A 19,192-nucleotide genomic window follows, 5' to 3' on the forward strand; every position below is an offset into this window, starting at 1 on the left:
TGAAGTTGGAAAACCAAAAGTGCTGACCCAGGTGCAAGAACAGAGTATTGCTTTAACAACTGCCAATGAAACATGTGCAGAACTTTGTTTTGTACTGTTCAGACGAACTATACATGACTATTTCTGCTATCCACAACACCTGGTATTAAATAATCATATAAACATAGATGGCAAAATATTAAATCCAAGATAGACGAATTCACAGTTGAGGTATGAGGTCATACAACTTGACATTAGATGCTATGAACTTTAAACAACAACTTCACAACAACCATTAACCCTGAAATGCAAGGTTCTATTATCGCATTAGTGAAAGTATGGGACTCATAGCAGGAAGCTCAAAAGCTCAAATATACAAATGGAGACCGTTCAATACAACTTTTTGGCTTGGCATTCCAATTTGCTGACTCAGAAGACTTTATGGTGGTATTTCCAACTGTTGGTACTTACAAATCCAATATAACCTGGTGACATGAAGACGGTCCAGATGAAATTGAAAGCAAAGAAGTTTACAAAACCAATAGCACTTCTTCACGGAAGAGCTCTTTTGAAAATTCGTTCGATGAAACTGCTGGGGCTTCCTCAGATTGGATAACGACAGCTTCCGCATCGAGCAGATTTGTGGCAGCACGGTGTCAGTAAGTTGCTCTCTTGAACTGACCTTCTCTCGTGCAAAATATTGATCAGTACGCCAGTTTTGACATAATAAGTTGTATTATAAACTTCCTTTAAGGAAAAATATCGTAGGTATTTGTTGTATAGTTTTTGTGCAACGGTCAAGAACTTTCACCATCTCGGGTTATTACGAACTTGTCTTTGCTTTTATGAGAAAGATATATTGTTGGTCAGCAAAAAGACTGCTATTTCTATGAACATTTTTCACATTGTTTTGTTAAAGAAGCTATACATGTCAATGACTTCGGTATGTTTTGGATGTAAAACACTTTGGTTCTTGGCTTCAATTCGAGAGAGATACTGGAAGTACGTCCATCTTTTTATTCTCTAGAGTAAAATGTCATTCCGAAAAAATAGAAGCGTAGTGTTTCAAAAAAGGTTTAATAGGCGGTGGCAGATGTGAAGTTAAATTCACCAACTCAAAACAAACATCGCAAGATGTTTGTTGTCAATTGTCAAAGATAAAGAGATGTTGAAGTGGGGAAACCATACGAAGACGAAGATGGTATAACAATGTGTTCCTGTAAAAGAACCCACATATTCCTGAAGTTAGTCAGAGGAAAAACTTAAGTTCTGTTGCAGATATTCGAAACAGACTAACGCAACGCAAATCTTAAAGACACAAACTTAAAACTCAGGAGAGACATTTTCAAGCTAATAGGTATAATTGTTAAAGCTTAGGTCGATACACAACCACACATGTATAAAGTGGAGACTCAATATGTCTATGGCACCTCAACATAAGTTTGAAAGAACTATTGAAACTTTTGACAGAGGCGACGACGATATAATAAACATCAAAGGAAATAGAGAACCCGACATTGGTTGCCTTGGTTGTTTTCATATAATGTCCCTATTGAAATAATATACGTTATAAAGGAGGTGAAACGCTTGAACTTAAAATATAGAGTTTCCCAGACGTATAAAGAATATTGACGACCACAACATTTCGAATTAAAAATTTACTTTATTGCTAAGTAAAATGGCAGAGACATGTAGTGGTTTATACTATTATCTAACTAAAAACCCCTGAGTCATATAATTCTTATAACAACAAACTTACAAGTCCTCAAGGACGATTTGTAAAACTAACCTTAACACAAATGACACTAAAGCCCTGTTTTGTCCTGCTTTTGACACCGAGACACGGATTTATTATTGTGTTAATGGTTGAATCAAAATCTCGCTTTGAAGATATCTTACTCAGATATACCACCAAACAGGTTTTGTTAACTTGATTTAATACTTACAGGACGGTCTGTATACATGTGCTGTGCAAACTAGAGCAGTGGTTCGATTATGGATTTGGATTCCGACTTTTGGAAGTTTACTATAAAACGATAATGAGCTATATAACAAATTATATCTGGTTTTTACTTAATACCACACGTTTCCTATAACAGTGAAAAGGTTCATACAGGAATGTCTATTACCATTGACATTAAAGTCAACACCAAATTTATATATTGTTTCAAACTTGGTTCAAAAGTGTTATTCGAATCAGTGAAGGAATCAACATGAAACTATTATACCAAAACGATACTTGATGAGTATAAACACTATTACTTGACTTCTGCTGCGTGTTAGCTCTATTTTCTCATTCGAAATGCAGGAATTTTCAAGCCTAGTGAACTCAAGACTGAACTGTTTGTGCAAGTAATTACCGTTGAACACTTAGTTGAGCGCAAACTTGTTCCTGTAAAAGCTTTATATGTCCTATTGTATTAGTGAATGATCGCGGCAGAAAGTTTCGAATTGAAGATGCAGACTGGTGAAAGTATTGTATTACAAGGAAAACTTCAACAACAAATAGCTCATAAGAATCAACAATATGCAACAAATGAAACAAATCGAAGCAGTCAAGAAAAAAACATAATATGTTTTTTTATTTTTTAAAAAAATGTACAGAAATAGATGTTTCCAGAACTTTTTTATGACTTCCAAGCATTCCAGAAATAAGTGTCCATTTAGAGAACTATAATTCAAAGGCAGTCGAGATTTGGAGAAACGTTTAGTCATTATGTCGACTCTGCCCCAGAATGGTTATGGTCATGAAAGAATGGAGGATACGTGTCTTTAAACAAACCAAGATGCTAACAATTAGTTAATGAAACAAGAATGTAAGGACAGCGAAACTAAGTAAAATAAAATGTCGTAACCAGGTTGGATTTGAAGATGTTAGATCGCTCTTAGGAGATAATGCTATTGTCAAAACGTTAGAAGATTTTTTCAGTTTCGAGGTATAAAGTTTATACACCTTCTCCAAACTTCTATTCTATCTTTCACTGATATAAATAACGAACATAGTAGAATGGAACAGAAATATTATAGAAGCTTGGTTAGACCAATGTTCAAAGGAAATTATATGCAATGGTAAAACGAAAAGAGTTTTCTATGAGTAATATCTGATATGTTGGTTTGCAAACGATACTTACAACATCCAGATGCTAAAAGATGAATAACTGCTTCTCATCTATATAATTGTGATAATGATCATAGGCACACACTGGTAAGAATCACAGCTTCTTTACCCAGATTAGTTTTGTGCAAACTGTTAGAGGGGCTATTCGAACCCTAAATAGACAACTTAGAAAACATTGCGGTAAATTTAACTCCATCAAAATACGAGAACTAATGAAACTATATAGTGATGTAACGAACCTTCAAAGTCATAGATCAACATAAGGCTTTTAAACTCAGATGCTTTGAAGAGTACTTATAACAGGACAAAGTTGGAGTTGTCTGAAAGAAATATAAAAGACCAAAGATGTTTGTGAAATGTTGCCAAATATTTCATTATGGTTTCAAACAACGCCGTTCCGATGAAGTTAGAAGTTTGACAGAAGATATGTAGTTGTCAGAACGTCAGATTCTCATATGCAAGATACAGAATATTTTGACGACTTAGCAGAACTTTGACACCTAACTTTTACAACCCACTTGTTCTCATATTTTCATAACATTAGATATTTCTAAGTTCAATCCCAAGAGCAAATTCCATATACCGAAAGGAGAGACAAACATTGTTAGAAAGGCAGAACAAGGAGTTGTAATATGAAGCGCTTGTTTATAGACTGAGACTAACTTGTCGAGCTGATTCTAGTATGAAAGGTTCATTCTGTACGAATTCTAATAAACAGTAATTGTCAAGAGTGATGGTTATATTGGCAGCGTCTTAATAACGAACATTCATGGCATAATGTCAGAAAATTCTTAGACATACCAGAAGGCGTCATATACAGCAGAAAAAATTTTTTCTGAGTAGTAATATTTAAAAAAAATATTTTTTTTACTCTGACTAGAAAAGATGACGAAATACGTATTTCAGTCAGACAGTATACATACAGAAGTCAAAGAAGCAACTAGACCATTCGCTTATTTGAATATTTCACTTCTACCATTTTGAAAAAGTCCTACATATTTGACACAAAGTTTTGGAATCATCGAACCAGTTAAGTTTGCTATTGTGACTAAAAATGGTAGCGAAAATTCTGAAAGAACTTAGACATAGAGAGGTTGGTTAGCAGACTCAATAGAAAATTTTGAAACAGAAAGTTCTCAAAACTCGGAAGAAGGCAAAAGCAGTACGCAAACTTGTTAATAGCCTTATGAACCAAAGAGAAAGCAGACGACTATGAATATTACTAGAAAGTCAACATAGTATGAAGTTTGAGTCAAGGTAAATTAGGTAAAAAGATTATTAGAGTCTAATACCCAGTTTAGTTTGCTCCTAAAAAGGAGAGAAACATTTGACATTGTGAACTCCAGAATTGTTCTATAAAAATAAAATTTTATTTTTAGACATGTCAAATTTCTGTTTCCTTGGGAACCTGGTCGGCTTCTTTCTTCTCTTCTTCTACTTTCTTTCTCTTCTTCTCATGCGTCTTCAGCGGGTTCTTCTTTTTCTGGTGGAGCTTATGTCAAATTTCTCAGAACCATATTTATGTATAAAGTTCTTTTGTCCTTTATAGCTCATATATTCTGTTTCTCTATTTTCATCTTCAAAGAACAGCGCAATTGTCTTCTTTGCATTCTAAAGAACTTTTGTTGGACTTCATCTTTCCCAATCGGTGTCATCTCTGTCAACAAGTCCTGTCTATTGAACAAATTTTAAGAACTTCTCTGGCTAATGTTTTATGGTTCTTTGTCATATTCCCAGAAACAGAACTTTAGAACAAATTCACCTTTCTTGTTTACAACTATGTATAAGAATTTATATGGTCGACAGAAGTTTTTAGAGTCAAAAGCTTTTCTCGAAATATAGATATAGCGTAAATCGACTGTAGACATTTTCTAAAAGATAAAAATTTTAATTTTTCTAAAAAAATATGTTTAGAAAAAAAGTTTGCTGACATTGACAAGAAATTTGAGAAATGTTTTAAAAAGCAAGAACAAGAGGAAGTTAGAAAATGCTCAGATAAAACCCCATACCATGACAAGTTTCTTATTTTGCTCAGAATGGTAACACAGGTCTAATCGCACCACCTGGGTCCGGGCAAGGACATTTCACTTATCTTAAAATGGCTGCACAACAACAGAACTAGATGAGAAGAACCATTCTATGAGTTAGTTGTTATTTGTAGTACTTCTGGTCCAATTCGATCAAACCGTCACATTGTTCAAAATATTATAAAGAAGTCTAAGTTAGTATGTATAAGGATACTGAGTTGTTAGATTGGATAAAGAAGTACCCAAAGAAAGAGTTTTGAAGTATAATGCTTATAAATGAGTATATAAATTCTAGTATTTAAAGACCCAAATGAGAAATGCAGAGAATATTAGAGAAAAACACCTTCAAGAAACAAAACAGAAAGAGATGAAATACATTTTCGAAGAAATTGCAATTCTTACGATTGAGAGAGACTTACCCTCATAGATGTCTTCTTATCTTAGGATGACTTTTGCTTCTCATCCCTTTTGTTAAAGAACAGAGAACAAGACATGTGTCGAATTCTTAAGAAGCTCAGACACTTTTAACATCTCTGGTTGTCATTTGTGTACAGACAGCAAAGAGTTTAAGTAAGGATGTTTTAAAAGAATAACTTACTGATATCATACTTTTTCCCTGGATTGTCCGAAGACGAATTTCATGGAACTTATGAAAGAGTCCATGGCAGGTAAGTTTACAGACATGAACTATGGGAGAAGTACAAAGTCATACAAGACGCCTCATACTTCTTTCAGAATTCACATCTACGCGAACAAAGTTTCAAATTGTAAAAGGTCAAGCTTGAAAAATCTAAGTGTTTTTAGTCTTAGTTCTGTTGTGGTGCTGGGGCTTTCGGTTCTTCTGTCTTTGGAATGGACTCGGTTGGTGGTACGTCAGTCATTGTCTTGAAAAAGTAAAAGACTTTGTCTTGAAACCAAATAGTAAAAAGAACTTGTCTTGAAAAAGTAAAAGACTTGTCTTGAAAAGTAAAAGACTTGTCTTGAAAAAGTAAACAGAATCTTGTCTTGAAAGAGTAAGAACTTGTCTTGAAAAAGTACGGTGTCTGATCAGTATCTGAAATGCAAGACCACTGTTCTCAAATTTGAGAACTTTACACCAAAATTTCTTGACAAAATAACGCTTGTCTTGAAAAGTAAAAGACTTGTTCCTTGAAAAAGTCAAACTTTTCTTGAAAAAAGTAAAAGACTTGTCTTGAAAAAAGTAAAAGACTTTCTTGAAAAAGTAAAAGACTTGTCTTGTGGAAAAAGTAAAGACTTGTCTGAAACAATAAAAGACTTGTCCTTGAAAACAATGACCGACATAGACCCAGAAGGATTTGACGGAGGCAATTTAAATTATAGAGCTACCTGAGCCATCTGAAGTCAAGCTTGAAAATAAATGGTTCATACTACTCTGCTTGTTTAAGTTGTCAAAATACTCTGTTATTTTTTCCTTTAACAATGGCAAATCTTCTTGAATGTAAGTATTGTACAACCTTTTCATATCATAGTGTGTTTGAGGTAACGTAATCTTGAACTATTGTTTAACATCTTCATTCGGTGTCATTGAAATCGTAGGTATTTCGCGATAGAACCAATTTCTGTCAGATTTGTAAATCTTAGCAAGGTCGTAAAAGCTCTTGTTGTTTCTTCTGACTAAATGCAACATAACCATATCTTTATCTTCTCATTTTCCATCTCTTCAGTATCTAAATATACTTATAGTTCTCTTTTCCTTTCCTTTTGGTACCGAACGTGGTATTCCTTTTCTGTATGTTTTTGTCTTTTGCTTCAAGCTTGTTCTCTAGTCTTCACGTTCTTGTCTGTGAATTTCCGTCAAGAAGTTTACAAAACATACCATGAATAGCGAGCTGAAGCCCATTGTGCACATTATTTACAAGAAGTCTATGTACATAATCCTCTCTAAATTTATTATGGCAAATTTTACGATTTTCATGGTGTTTTTATGCAAGGCCGAGAATCTCGGGTCTAGAGAAAATTTCACTCAAAAGTTCTTGTGTGCTTCGGTTTTTGAACCACAATCGTCTGCGTGATTTGGTATACTGGAGCAAAAACATGCCGTCAAAATACTTTTGCATTTGGTACAATTCGTCTTTGACCGAACGAATTAGACGCAATTGTTTGTTAAACTGTATGTACTGCGTATTCTTCATTTATAGCTTCATGGACTATAACTGTTGTTGTGTTCTCGGTTGTTGACATATCTGTCTTTATATACATCAGGATAAAAAATAAATATAAAATATAAAACTAACTTTATTTTTTCTGTCTTAAGGAAACTCACTGCGTTTTCATAGAGTTTTATGCCAAGACCCAGTTTTTTTCCCTACTCGCTGTTCTTCACGAATTTTCATAGAGTTTTTTGACGACTAATAGGTTCTTACCTATCGCTGTTCTTCATAGATTTCATGACGAAATCTCTAGACCCTCGCGATTTTTTCGAGGGATAGCAATCTTTATGCTTTTACTACAGATTTGTTGGTATTTTTCAGCAAAAAGTATAATTTAAGGGTAGAAACTGGGGGTTAATCTAACCTGTCTCGTCACTACCCTCTTTTCTAACCAGTTTATTTTATAAGCGTTTTACATGGTGAAAGTCTATTTATCAAGTGTATGTTTTTCAGCAACTTCCTTCAAATAATTCATAAGCTTTATCTATTCCTCATCTACTTCAAAACGTTTTCTTTACACTCTCGTGGGAGCACCATCACATCTTCTCAAACTTTTCAAGTATTCTCGTCTTCTGCAGCTCTCATATTCGTGTAACGAACACAACTTAACTCTAAGGTTGACTGTACTGTCATATTCTTAGAGTTATATGAATTATGTTCTTACCGTATCTTATATCTTATTTTGTCGTTGAAGTCCTCGAGTTTCTGAACCGATGTAAAGTAAGCCTTCTACTTGCAGCACGTTCTGAGATCCGAAAATGAATCCAATATTTTGAAGTTATATCCACACTGGGTCAATCCATAACAACACAGTGGTATATAGCACTTTTGTGCAATGAAGATATGACTGTAGTTTCCTATAGTCTTTACCGATATATCAAATAAAGTCTCAGGGAATTTCTTTCTGTCAAAATTTTCTGAAGTAGAAGCATTTCTAACCCCAAGTCGTGGGATGTTTGTCTTTTCAGATAAGTGTTAGAACTGCTACAAAAGAATATTTGTTGTATTTCTTTGAGATTCTTTAGATTTTAAATCACCTATTCTAACCACTTTAGATGGTCAATTTGTCTATCTTTCTAAATGTTTCTAACCTCCAATGTTTGACATATTCTGTGATTCTTACATACACAAAAAAAAAAACATAATTTATAAAAAACTAGCGTTATTTTTTCTATCTTAGGAAAGATCTCATGATTTTCAGGGGATTTTTTGACAGAATTTCATGTGTTTTAGTGACTCCCTGTAAAGTCGGCTTGCAAAAGTTTTTTTTAAACCATTTTTAATTGTGTTTTTAGGCCGTTCCTCGGTTTTACCGCGAGGTCGCAATTTTTATACGAATTTCATAGAGTTTTTAAGGCTGTCACCAGGTCACCAGTCACAAATTGACTTCCTCTGAAAATGGTGTACAACACCGACATTCTATGTAACAACCAACACAGGAAATCAGACTTCTGTTCGTCAAGTGTTTTTGACTCAAACTTATAGAGCGTTAAAATAAGACCAAAATGAGTTTTGTGTGTTTTTCTACGGTGGAGCCACTTTTGGCTCGACCTCAAAACAAGCATTTTGTGAAGAATATACCAACCGCCGGAATTCCGCGGGTTGCTATTTTTTATACAAAATTCAAGAGTTTTTGCGCTGTTTTCTAACGATGTTGTCAAAATGTTTTGTCAGACTTCTTCGTCAATGAGTGTAAATCAAGCCAAAAATAATATTTTAGAGGTAGAAGGTTAGATCTAACCTGTTTTCTAAACCTCTTTTACTACCCCATATGTCCTTACTGAAAAAGTATACGTGTTCCCATATGTGCATTTTACTCAGTATCAGAATTTACTCTAGATATTCAATAAAAAATATATTTTTAGGGTAGATGGGATAGCTCTACCCTCTTTTCTACCCTCATTTCTACCCCGTTATTTATAATAAGCGTTTTACCATGGTAAACATTGTTGAATTCGTGAAATTCTAAACAATTTCGTAGCTTCTATTTCTTCGTTCAGTACATCGAATGTTTTTAACTATGCCGAATGTTTCTTTTATATTTCTTCTTGACATCAAGATAGAAGGAAACGTCAGCTGTTGGATAGTTTTTGTTCAGAAATGTCAACATGTCCATTTTTATCTTCTGCTGGTTTCTCTACTTCTTTCTTTAAGTCAGCATAGTCGTTTCGCATACGTTCTATCTCTTTGACGGAGTAGTTTATTTCCTCATTGCTGCTTTACATTTTTGAACATTGTGGTTCATTTTAGCAATTGTACATTGAAATCTTACCTGCTAGTATTGACATAAAGGCGTCAATTGCTCTCTTTAACCTCAAAAGTTGCGGGTTTTATCTGCTGTTCATTCCATACATCTTACCCATCATCTCTATTTTATCTCTTATCTGCCATACCATTTTGCACTAACGAAACAAAGTTGTCGAGGTCTTAACTCCCCAGCAATTTGTATATGTGCAGAAATGTTTTTATAATACCACCATATCGCAATCTTTGTCCATGACTTTGGGTTGCAATGAAATCCAAGAAACTCATCAGTTTACCTTTCGTATGAACTTCTCTTATTTCTACTGAGTCAGTTGCTTTGAGACTTCTATTTCATCGAATTCTGGAATAGTGAGTTTTTTGTTGTTGATTTCAGGAAGTTTAGGTAGATGGTCAACTAATATCCTGCATTTCATAAAAGATACTGTTCATTTGTTGTTTCATCTTTCGCACTACAGTCTAAGATTACTTGTTAAAAAGTTCTTGCTTTATCTTCTGGATTGTTGTTTCGGAAAGTATATGAAGAAGGAATGAAGCTTTTCATCTCTACTAACATTGAAGTTGGGTTCATGACTAAAGAAGTTTGGTGCTGTTGTTGTTTGAATTGTTGTTTGTGCCGATTGTTTGACATTTTTATTTTTTTATACAAAAATAAAAAAAATAAATAAAATAAAGTTAGTTTTTATTTTTTATTTTCGGGAAAATTCATGAAAAATTCAAGAGGGTACGAAAAGACGGGTATGAAGACAGGATTCAGAATCTAAGACCTATCTACCCCTACAAAATACGTAATTATCTTTGGGTCATTTACACTCATTACGATGAAGTTTCGACAAAACATTTACGTTCATGTTTGACAAAACATTTACGATGAAGTTTCGACAAAACATTTACGATGAAATTCATGAAAATTCATGAAAATTCAAGAGGGTAGAAAAGAGGGTAGAAGACAGGTTAGATCTAACCATCTACCCTAAAATATATTTTTGCCGAATTTAGCAAAAATAAATGGTTCATTTACTCACAATATTTTTGTACAAAACGACCCCAAACTTTTAACCTCTCTTCTGCAGCTTCTAATGAAATTTTAGCGAGTTCATATTCTCTAAATTCTCTCTTTAAATCTTCTTGTTCCCATTGGTCTAGTTCGTATGGCGAGTCTCTATAACCAGAACATATCTCACGTTCATGTTCTATTTGTTTTTCATGCATTTTTCTAACTTCTTCTTCAAACAAAGGTTTTGCATTTTCTACTGTATCTTCAAGTTCTTCTTCATCTAATTTCTCATGAACTTTCTTGTCTATGGAGTCCATAATTTTTCCAACTGCTATGCAATATTTTGGAGAAGCCCACATTGCAATATAGTTTACGAGTCTTGGGTCTACATACATTCCTCTAACCTGTTTGATTTCATCAGGAATTCCTGCATGAATTTTGTATAAAAAGCAACCCGCTGTTTTCCGCGGGTTGGTATATTCTTCACAAAATGCCTTATAATACTCTTCCCAGGACTTATTTTCCAACAACCTTCTAAAGTCTTTCCTAAACTGCTGACACATATTTGTTGCATTTATATAACCATCCTTGTCTCTACGTAAGACTTCAATACCGTTGTAAGTGCCTTTTGTGAATGTTTCGCCATTAGATTTGTTCGTGAACGTTTTTGCTTCGACTGTCATACTGTTCTTACAATAAAAATAAAAAATATTTTTTTGGGTGGCTTAACCGTCGGACATTCGTTTGTGGCTTAACCGTCGGACCACAACGATAAAAATCTCTGCTACTAGCAGTACTGCTACTGACAGTAGCAGTACTTTTACTGACAGTAGCAGTACTTTTACTGACAGTAGCAGTACTTTTACTGACAGTAGCAGTACTTTTACTGACAGTAGCAGTACTTTATCGTCGAAAACCCTCTCAAATTTTCCTTTTTTCTGCTCCTAGCAGTACTTTTACTGCAACTAGCAGTACTTTTACTGTCAGTAGCAGTACTTTTACTGACAGTAGCAGTACTTTTACTGACAGTAGCAGTACTTTTTCTGACAGTAGCAGTACTTTTACTGACAGTAGCAGTACTGCTAGTAGCAGAGATTTTTATCGTCCAACTTTACAAATGTAAACTCCTATCGTTCTATTTTCTTCACTAGGGTCTAACACCAAAGTAACCTTACAAATGTAAACTTATATCGTTCTATTTTTCTTCACTAGGGTCTAACACCAAAGTAACCTATGTACATGAAATTTCACTGCATAAAAGGAAAAAACTTGCGCGAATCGGGATTTGAACCGAGGTCTTCGACGCCTTTAACGAGGTAGCCCATACCACTGAGCTATGAGCCGCTTACATATTCACAAAAATAAATTGTTTTCATGAGTTTTCTACGATGTTAGAAAAAATGTTATTTTCTAATATCTTCACATTCAGTACTTTTTCAGCACTTTTCCGTAGTTGTATATGAAAGACAATTCGAGATAAAAGTCATAGTACAATGGTATTATATGCTGCACACCGTTTGTTGTGAACCAAACTTGAAAGTCAGAGAAACTGTTACTAGGTGGTTCGTAGAATTTAGAGGTAAGGTCATAAAAGTCCTTACCGATACAAAGAAAACTATTGTTGCTTGAACTAAAACTTGCATGACACATGACATTTTGAGGGTCAAACACGTTTCTATAAACTGTCAAATCTGTTGGTGGGCGTATAAACCAGAACGGACCGTCAGGTGGTAATGGTTCGTTCTGGTTTAGTAACCGAAGAAATTGTGCCCAAGAACGTTTGTCTACTTGCCAAAATAAAAAACTGTGTACTTCTTGGAGGGTTAATTTCAATCCTTTGAAATGAAACTGTGGAGTTCATCTTGTTGTATTCTAGTTTCAGATAGTATGTTCCATTTAGTAAAGAGTCGTATTTTTCTTGAAATTCCCAATAATATTTGTTCATTTGAGTTTGAAAGTCATTTAGAGTTTTCTCAAGACTTTCGTCTGAACGAACTGTAAAGATTCTCATTTCGTCAAATTTGTCTATTAGACCATCAGAACCTTCATATTGCCCATGAAAATATACTGCGAACATAAATGCGTTAGTTCTTTTTGAAAACAAAACTCTTCTAAATCCTATTGCCTTTGCTTCTGAAGGACTTTGAAGCCAACGAATTGGATAGTCAAACTTGTAAGCACCGGATGAAATTTCTTCATCTGATATAGTCCTACCGGCGTTTGTAAAGATATAGTCTAACGGTTTTGTATCTGCTACTTTTGTTCTTTGTTTTTCAACCTGAAACATTTAATATATGTAAAAATATACTGTTTTAAAATAGTATGCCATATAGCTTCTTGAATTTGTTAAGATATAGTCTAATGTATTTTCCATCTGTATCTCTAGCGTTTACATAAGCACAGCCTTCCTTAGTAAAATATACTTGTAATTTTCTATAGCTTACGCCGGTATAAAAGTAGAAAGAGTCTTGTTCTTCGCTATAGTAGTAAAACTCAAACGTATGCTTGCCATAGTCTGTAATTTCAATTGCTTCATCTTCTAGTTCGTCGACAAATTCGAATACTATATCTCGAAAATTGCTTTTGTTCTTATTGTTTTCAGAACAAGTGACCCAACGTAAATTTTCAAGTCTATTGTCGTTTCTTATACGGTTTATATGGTCTACAAAAGGTAGATTGTTAGGATTCGGTATAAAATGAGTTGCAATGACAACATGTTTTAAATAGTGTTTTCCACCAATCCTCATCCTAGCATATCCGTCATTTTGCTCCCATTCGCTTAAAACTCTTTTTGTCTTTTTGTTTCTGACTTCAAAAGGCTCAGAACAGTGAATTTCATATTTCTCATCTAACAAACAAGTTTTCCAACAGTCTTTTCCAACAAAATCAGCGTACATTTCAAATAAAATAAAAAAATATATTTTAAAAAATATATGTTTTTCTTTACTTTACGTAACCACCAGCTACCAAAAGTCTTTGACGCCAACCCATACCAGCTAATGAAGGTTGACTTTTAGTATTGAAACTAACCTTTGGTTTTGGTTTATCTTCAGTTTTTGGCTCACCTTCTTCTATCTGTTTTTCGTCACTTTTCGGTTCCTCTGACTTTACCTCACTTGCAGGTATGGTTGTGTCGTCAACATCTTCGTAAATATCATATGCCATTTGTTTTTGTTTTCCTTTCAACTTTTTGTGTTTGTTGTAAAGTTTAGAATATTTCGACTCTAAGTCAATGAGATGTTCTATAATGAACTGTTGGTCAGTGAAGAATACCTTCCCATCTGTTGTCTCGAAAGCTCCTTCAGACTTCAATATTTTATTTGTGAGAGTCTGTTTCTTTTTTGAGATACTAGCCGTTCCATTTCTATGAAAAGTGACTTTATAGTTAGGGTTTGTATTTCCAGACCTGGCACTTTCTATTATTGAATTTTTCTCTTCATCTGTAAGTTCTTTGACAGGTTTTGACAATGGTTCTGAACTTTTTGTTTGTGGTGTCAAATCTACCGTTTCAACTTCTTCGGTCATTTCATCTCAGTAAAAAATTTTAGTTTGGTTTGTTTTCAACTGGTTGTTGTTGTTTTTTTAAGTCGGTCTAAAACTTCCTGAGGTATAGGAAGAACTTGACAAACACGTTGTGTAACTGCTGGAAGCCGACAAATCCATCTTGAACCCATTTGTCTCAATGCTGTATTGTTCATTTCATCTCAGTAAAAAACTTTACATTCCCCACGTTTGAGGCGGTTGAGGTTGGTTATTGTTTACCCATTGTTGTGCATGGTTATATCCTCTGTTAAAGAATCTTTCACCTTGGTCCATATAGTGTCCTGCTTGGTTATAGTAGTCATTTGCTTTGTTATAATAGTTTCCTGCTTCTCTTCCTACATTGTCCATCCATCCTTGAACTTTTCCTCTTGTTTCAGGATTTGGAATAAGATTTGTTGCATCTCGTGCTACCTCCCAACCTTTCTGTACAGTTTGTATAATAGGTTGTGCTTTCTCTTTCAGTATACCTAATGTACTCAAAATCTTCCTTCCAATTCCAAATGCACCTCTGGCTAGTGTTCCCACTGCGGGCAAAAATCTGGATGCAACTCCTGCTAATGCGCCAAATAAACCCATTTCTTATAGGGTAAAAAATGACGAATCCAAACAAGGACCCTATGTTTCTAAGGCAACAAAGAAAGCACTCATGATAAAATCTTTAGTTCAACACCAAATGCTTGGTTTATGGATATCTTGGAAAACATTCCGAGGTATAGAGAAGATGGACCACCATACTGGCTAATATTTGTTGGTCAAAACACAAGATACTGTGAAGCCATACCATTACAATCCAAAAATATTTTAGATGTGAAAACTGCTTTGACAATATTCGTTGACAAATACCATCCAACAAAACTGACATCTGACTGTGAAAGTTCTTTCAAATCAGATGATGTAAAAAACTATCTGCGTTCAAAAAATGTAAACCAATATTTCATTGTCGACCAAAACCATTCTGCTCTTGGTGTCATTGACAGTTGTATAAAAATCTTAAGAGACTTAAACCAACCACAAGGTGGTGAGGTAGATGAAATGTCATATGACGACAAGTATAGACACTTCTCCATGGCAAAGATGAGACAAGTTTTAAATATTTACAATAACCGTAAACAAAAAGGTTTGGGAAACCACTCCCCCGAAGAAATGAAAAACAACCCCGACTTAGAGAAAGACTATATATTTAATAGTTTAGTCAAAAGAGACAAACAAGAAAGAATGCCAGGCTTCAAACTTAAGAAAGGTGACAAAGTAAAAATAGAAATACCTAAACGCGACCCATATGAAAATACTATTGACTATGACAACAATGGGAACTCGACAGGTACTCACATTCGTGTTCGTAAAAATAGAAGAAAGTATACAAGAGAATATTATGAAGTTTTAGGCAAACATGGCAAAATGTACAGACTGCAAGCAGAAGATAAAACTACTATTGTCAGACCTCGTTTCAAACTTGTTAAGGTTCAAGGTGGTATACTTTCAAAGACAGTTCCAAACAAATATAAGACAACTCCTGACGAATATGCTAAAGAAGTTGAAAATGACGACTAAGCAATTCTATACCATGCACAAACTGTCATGTAAGGTGGCATGTATTTTTTACCTAGTCCTGTAGATGTTGTTGTAAAAGTATGTTGGTGGTTTCCTCCTGGTTCAGTTTGTCGAAAAGTCTTTTTTGCTGAATGGTTATAATCTGGAGATAAAACGTCATAGCCAGCTTCATACTCTGAGTTGTATAATGGGTGGTCTCTTAATGAGTGGCTATGGTCGCCAGAAAAGTTTGTTGTACCAGAATGACTATGTGGTGGCAAGTTGTCGACAGATATCGTTTTACTTCCACCTGTTTTCTTTGGAGTGTGTGCACAATACAAAAAACTTTCGAGTATTTGAGTCCAAGTTCCAAAACCAAGTACTACTTCTGGTCTGGTAGAGTTCATTGACGTGTAAATAGAACCAACTGGGTAAATGGTTTGAAGTATTTCTGTCTTTAATGTTTGAAGCTCTGTTTTGTCAGCTTTTTTATCATATAAATCTTGAGCAGTGAATTTAACTTTGTTTTCATCCTCCATGACATAGACATTTCTACATCTAATGTATCTCATCGTTGTTATGTCTTCTTCCGATGTTAAACCTTGTGGAAAGTTAGGAGGTTTCCAATATATTGCATCCCCACCAGTTTCTTCAACCGTTCCTTCAATATTTTCTATACCAACAGTTGCGAAGAAGCTATGTGTATGTCCAACGTCACTTTTCCTGTTTAAGGTTTCTTGTAAGTTTGTAATATTTGCAATGGTATGTGTATGTCCAACGTCACTTTTCCTGTTTAAGGTTTCTTGTAAGTTTGTAATATTTGCAATGGTATGTGTATGGTTCTTATCCGCTTTAAGGTCTAAACATCCTGAAACCCACCCTGTATCGGCTTTACCTTTTAAAATCTTTGTTGTCCGTTCATGGTACCATTCAACCCTTTCTATAATTTTTTCATCTTTTTCATTCACATATTCCTTATCTGCCTTCTTCACTAACGCACTAGCCACACGTGCTAACTCATCGTCAACATACTCTTTGTCAGCTTTGTTGTCAATATCTGCTTTCAAAAGAAGTTCAGATATAGGTTTCTCGTTTAAAGTTCCTTTTGTTGGATTTACACAGACAGTATGGTTCTTACTGTCTTGAAACAGAAACTCATCTGTCATTGGGTTTATCGTCAGTTTTAAGTTTCCTTCTTTCAATGACTCAGATATCTTAGAATAGTTTGAAAAGTTTGTTGTGTTCTTATTTAGAGCTTGCATAATGAGTTGTCGGTTGTGTTGTATTTCTCTCATAGACGCTGTTTCTTTCGACATTTTTATTCTAGATAAAATATGCTTTCAATAGAAAAAGAAAATTCAAGAGTTGCTACAACTAAACCATTAGATGAACTTTTTACGAATGTCGGTCAAAAGTTTGAGACAGAGACCGTAAAGCATGAAGGCTATCGTTTTGACTACCCATTAAGATGGCTAAGAGACCCATCTGTCACAAAAGCATTGGCTTTCGTAGAATGAAGTTTGTGTCTGTAGAAGATAAAAGTTTTCCATTTATTGTAAGGTTTCATATAGATTATATATCTGAAGGGAAACGAAAAATGTGGGAAGAAATTGAGCTAATACAAGTTGACCTTTCATCTTCTCTACAGACTGCGTTAAAAAATATAGAAGATAAAATAAATTCATGTTATGCAAAATATGCTGATGAATATGCAAATACCGAGAGCACACTTTATGTGAGAATTGATATGACAAACAAAATTCACAAGTGTCATTTCAAATCTACGAAGACAATCCAAAGAAAGACGAACAAATATATACAGAATTCACTGCAATGTCATGGTATTATTTGCAAAGAATGTTAAATCAGAAAGTCGAACTTCCTTTAGCAAATATTTACAGTCGATATGCAAGAATGAACCATATTTATTTAAAGATGTTTTCGACTCAGATGCTATTATAGTTCATGCTTCATTTTCTGGTGCACAAAACTCTTTTTTATGCTTGGCAAATGACTTTACGAAAAACCTACAAAGCTATATGAACCACCGAGTGGAAGTATTTCAGACTTTCAAGTATGGTTTACTACAGATGGAAGAAAGAGAATAATTCCATTATACCACGCGTTTTACTTAGAACTTAGTTTCATATACAACTACTATCGAACGGTAAAAATATAATTTTTTAATACGGTTGAGGTGTTGGATTTGGTTGCCAACTAGACTGTGGTGCAGGTTCAGGCTGTTGTATAACAGGAGCTTGTTCTTCTGGTTCAGGGTCTTTAGGTATAATACCAACAAACTGACCTACTCTTTTACCAATATTTTTGACTCCGTTCCAAATTCCTCTTCCTACGGTTTTTATTCCATTCCATATACCTCTTCCAACATTTCGAAAGAAGTTTCCAATACTACTGAAGAAACCCATTTTACTATATGTAAAAATCTAATGTCCACCTAGTCTCTTACGTTTCCTGTTGAGTTCCATTGCATTCTTTAACTGGAGCTCATACATTCTGTTTCTCCTCTGGTAGAAAACATATTCTGGGTCAACTCCTGTGTTCGCGTCATCTGCATAGAGTTGTTTATATCCCACTTCAGGGTTTGTATAAAACTCTTTCCATCTCATATTTGCATACCATGGTGGTAAGCCTAACGCAGCGTCATTTGACATGGCAGTTTGCATTTGTACATCTGTTGGCACTTGACCATAGTTTGCCATTGCAGTTTGTATTCTAACTTCATTTGGAATATTCTCTGGGTTTGGTTGTCCAGGTTGCTGTGCATTTGCTAAGTTCTGTGCGTCCATTTAATATTAGATAAAAATATCTCTTACGAGTACATATACTGGACATTTGCAGGCATTGGTTCATCTTCATATTCTCTGTACCTTTCTGCCACGTCAAATAAATAAATGACACAATGGAAAAAACCTAAAACAAGTAGTCCTATTTCAAACCACATTTACTTACCAATAAAATTTCTTTTTATGACACTTTCTCCGGTTTATAGGACCTCTCTCATATTCTATCTTGTCATATCTAAACTCATAGTCATGTATGTCCTCTAACCATCTCATAACGGTTTCCAAACCACTTTTATCGGATGTAAAGTAAAAGCATGGATGGTTATGTAAAACGTCTAAAGTTTCTAAAGAGTCTCTCAAAGTCCAGTCTACTTGGTATTGAAAATCCCATGTGTTATAGAACGGCGGGTCTACTATAAAGAAAACATTTTCCTTGTCTTTATATTTTTCATACAACTCTGTCCAATGACATCTCACAAACTCTATACCCTCAATATATTTTTCTATGTCCTCTTTGAAAACATTTGTATAGTTAAGATATAAAACGTTTGACATAAGTGTTTCAATGTCATGAACTCTTATAGAACCACTATATAATAGTCTAGCAGATATACTATCCCAGTCTATATATTCTGCTTTTTTCAAAACCTCTCTCACAATATTTTTCTTATCTAATGGTATACGTTCCATCTTGCCTATAGGTATCTTTTCTTTTAACTCTTCAATATTTTGTTAGTGTCTGGTATATGTTTGAGACGGTT

General features: G+C 34.5%; 4 protein-coding genes and 3 pseudogenes across 7 annotated transcripts, besides 1 other annotated feature; 1 reads left to right on the forward strand and 6 right to left on the reverse strand.

Annotated features, from left to right (window-relative positions):
• Positions 1-19,192: part of a mobile genetic element that runs on past both edges of the window.
• TVAGG3_1058850 lies at positions 10,747-11,237 on the reverse strand (annotated as a pseudogene). The gene has a single exon. A coding segment is annotated over exon 1 (491 nt).
• Positions 11,980-12,565, reverse strand: TVAGG3_1058860 (annotated as a pseudogene). The gene has a single exon. A coding segment is annotated over exon 1 (586 nt).
• Positions 12,867-13,451, reverse strand: TVAGG3_1058870 (His-Me finger endonucleases family; the record flags this gene model as incomplete). Its single annotated transcript, XM_051255953.1, has 1 exon — positions 12,867-13,451. The coding sequence occupies one exon, from the start codon at positions 13,449-13,451 to the stop codon at positions 12,867-12,869; it is 585 nt and encodes a 194-aa protein (XP_051081527.1).
• On the reverse strand, positions 13,498-14,079 carry TVAGG3_1058880 (phage tail repeat-like family; the record flags this gene model as incomplete). The annotated part of the gene is made up of 1 exon (XM_051255954.1): positions 13,498-14,079. One exon carries the CDS (start codon positions 14,077-14,079, stop codon positions 13,498-13,500), a length of 582 nt encoding a protein of 193 aa, XP_051081528.1.
• Positions 15,496-15,648, forward strand: TVAGG3_1058890 (uncharacterized protein; the record flags this gene model as incomplete). Its single annotated transcript, XM_051255955.1, has 1 exon — positions 15,496-15,648. One exon carries the CDS (start codon positions 15,496-15,498, stop codon positions 15,646-15,648), a length of 153 nt encoding a protein of 50 aa, XP_051081529.1.
• TVAGG3_1058900 lies at positions 15,685-16,889 on the reverse strand (annotated as a pseudogene). Its single transcript has one exon. A coding segment is annotated over exon 1 (1,205 nt).
• On the reverse strand, positions 17,811-18,053 carry TVAGG3_1058910 (serine threonine-protein phosphatase family; the record flags this gene model as incomplete). Its single annotated transcript, XM_051255956.1, has 1 exon — positions 17,811-18,053. One exon carries the CDS (start codon positions 18,051-18,053, stop codon positions 17,811-17,813), a length of 243 nt encoding a protein of 80 aa, XP_051081530.1.

Source organism: Trichomonas vaginalis, chromosome I (genome assembly GCF_026262505.1).
Source record: "Trichomonas vaginalis G3 chromosome I, whole genome shotgun sequence".
NCBI classification, from domain to species: Eukaryota; Parabasalia; order Trichomonadida; family Trichomonadidae; genus Trichomonas; species Trichomonas vaginalis.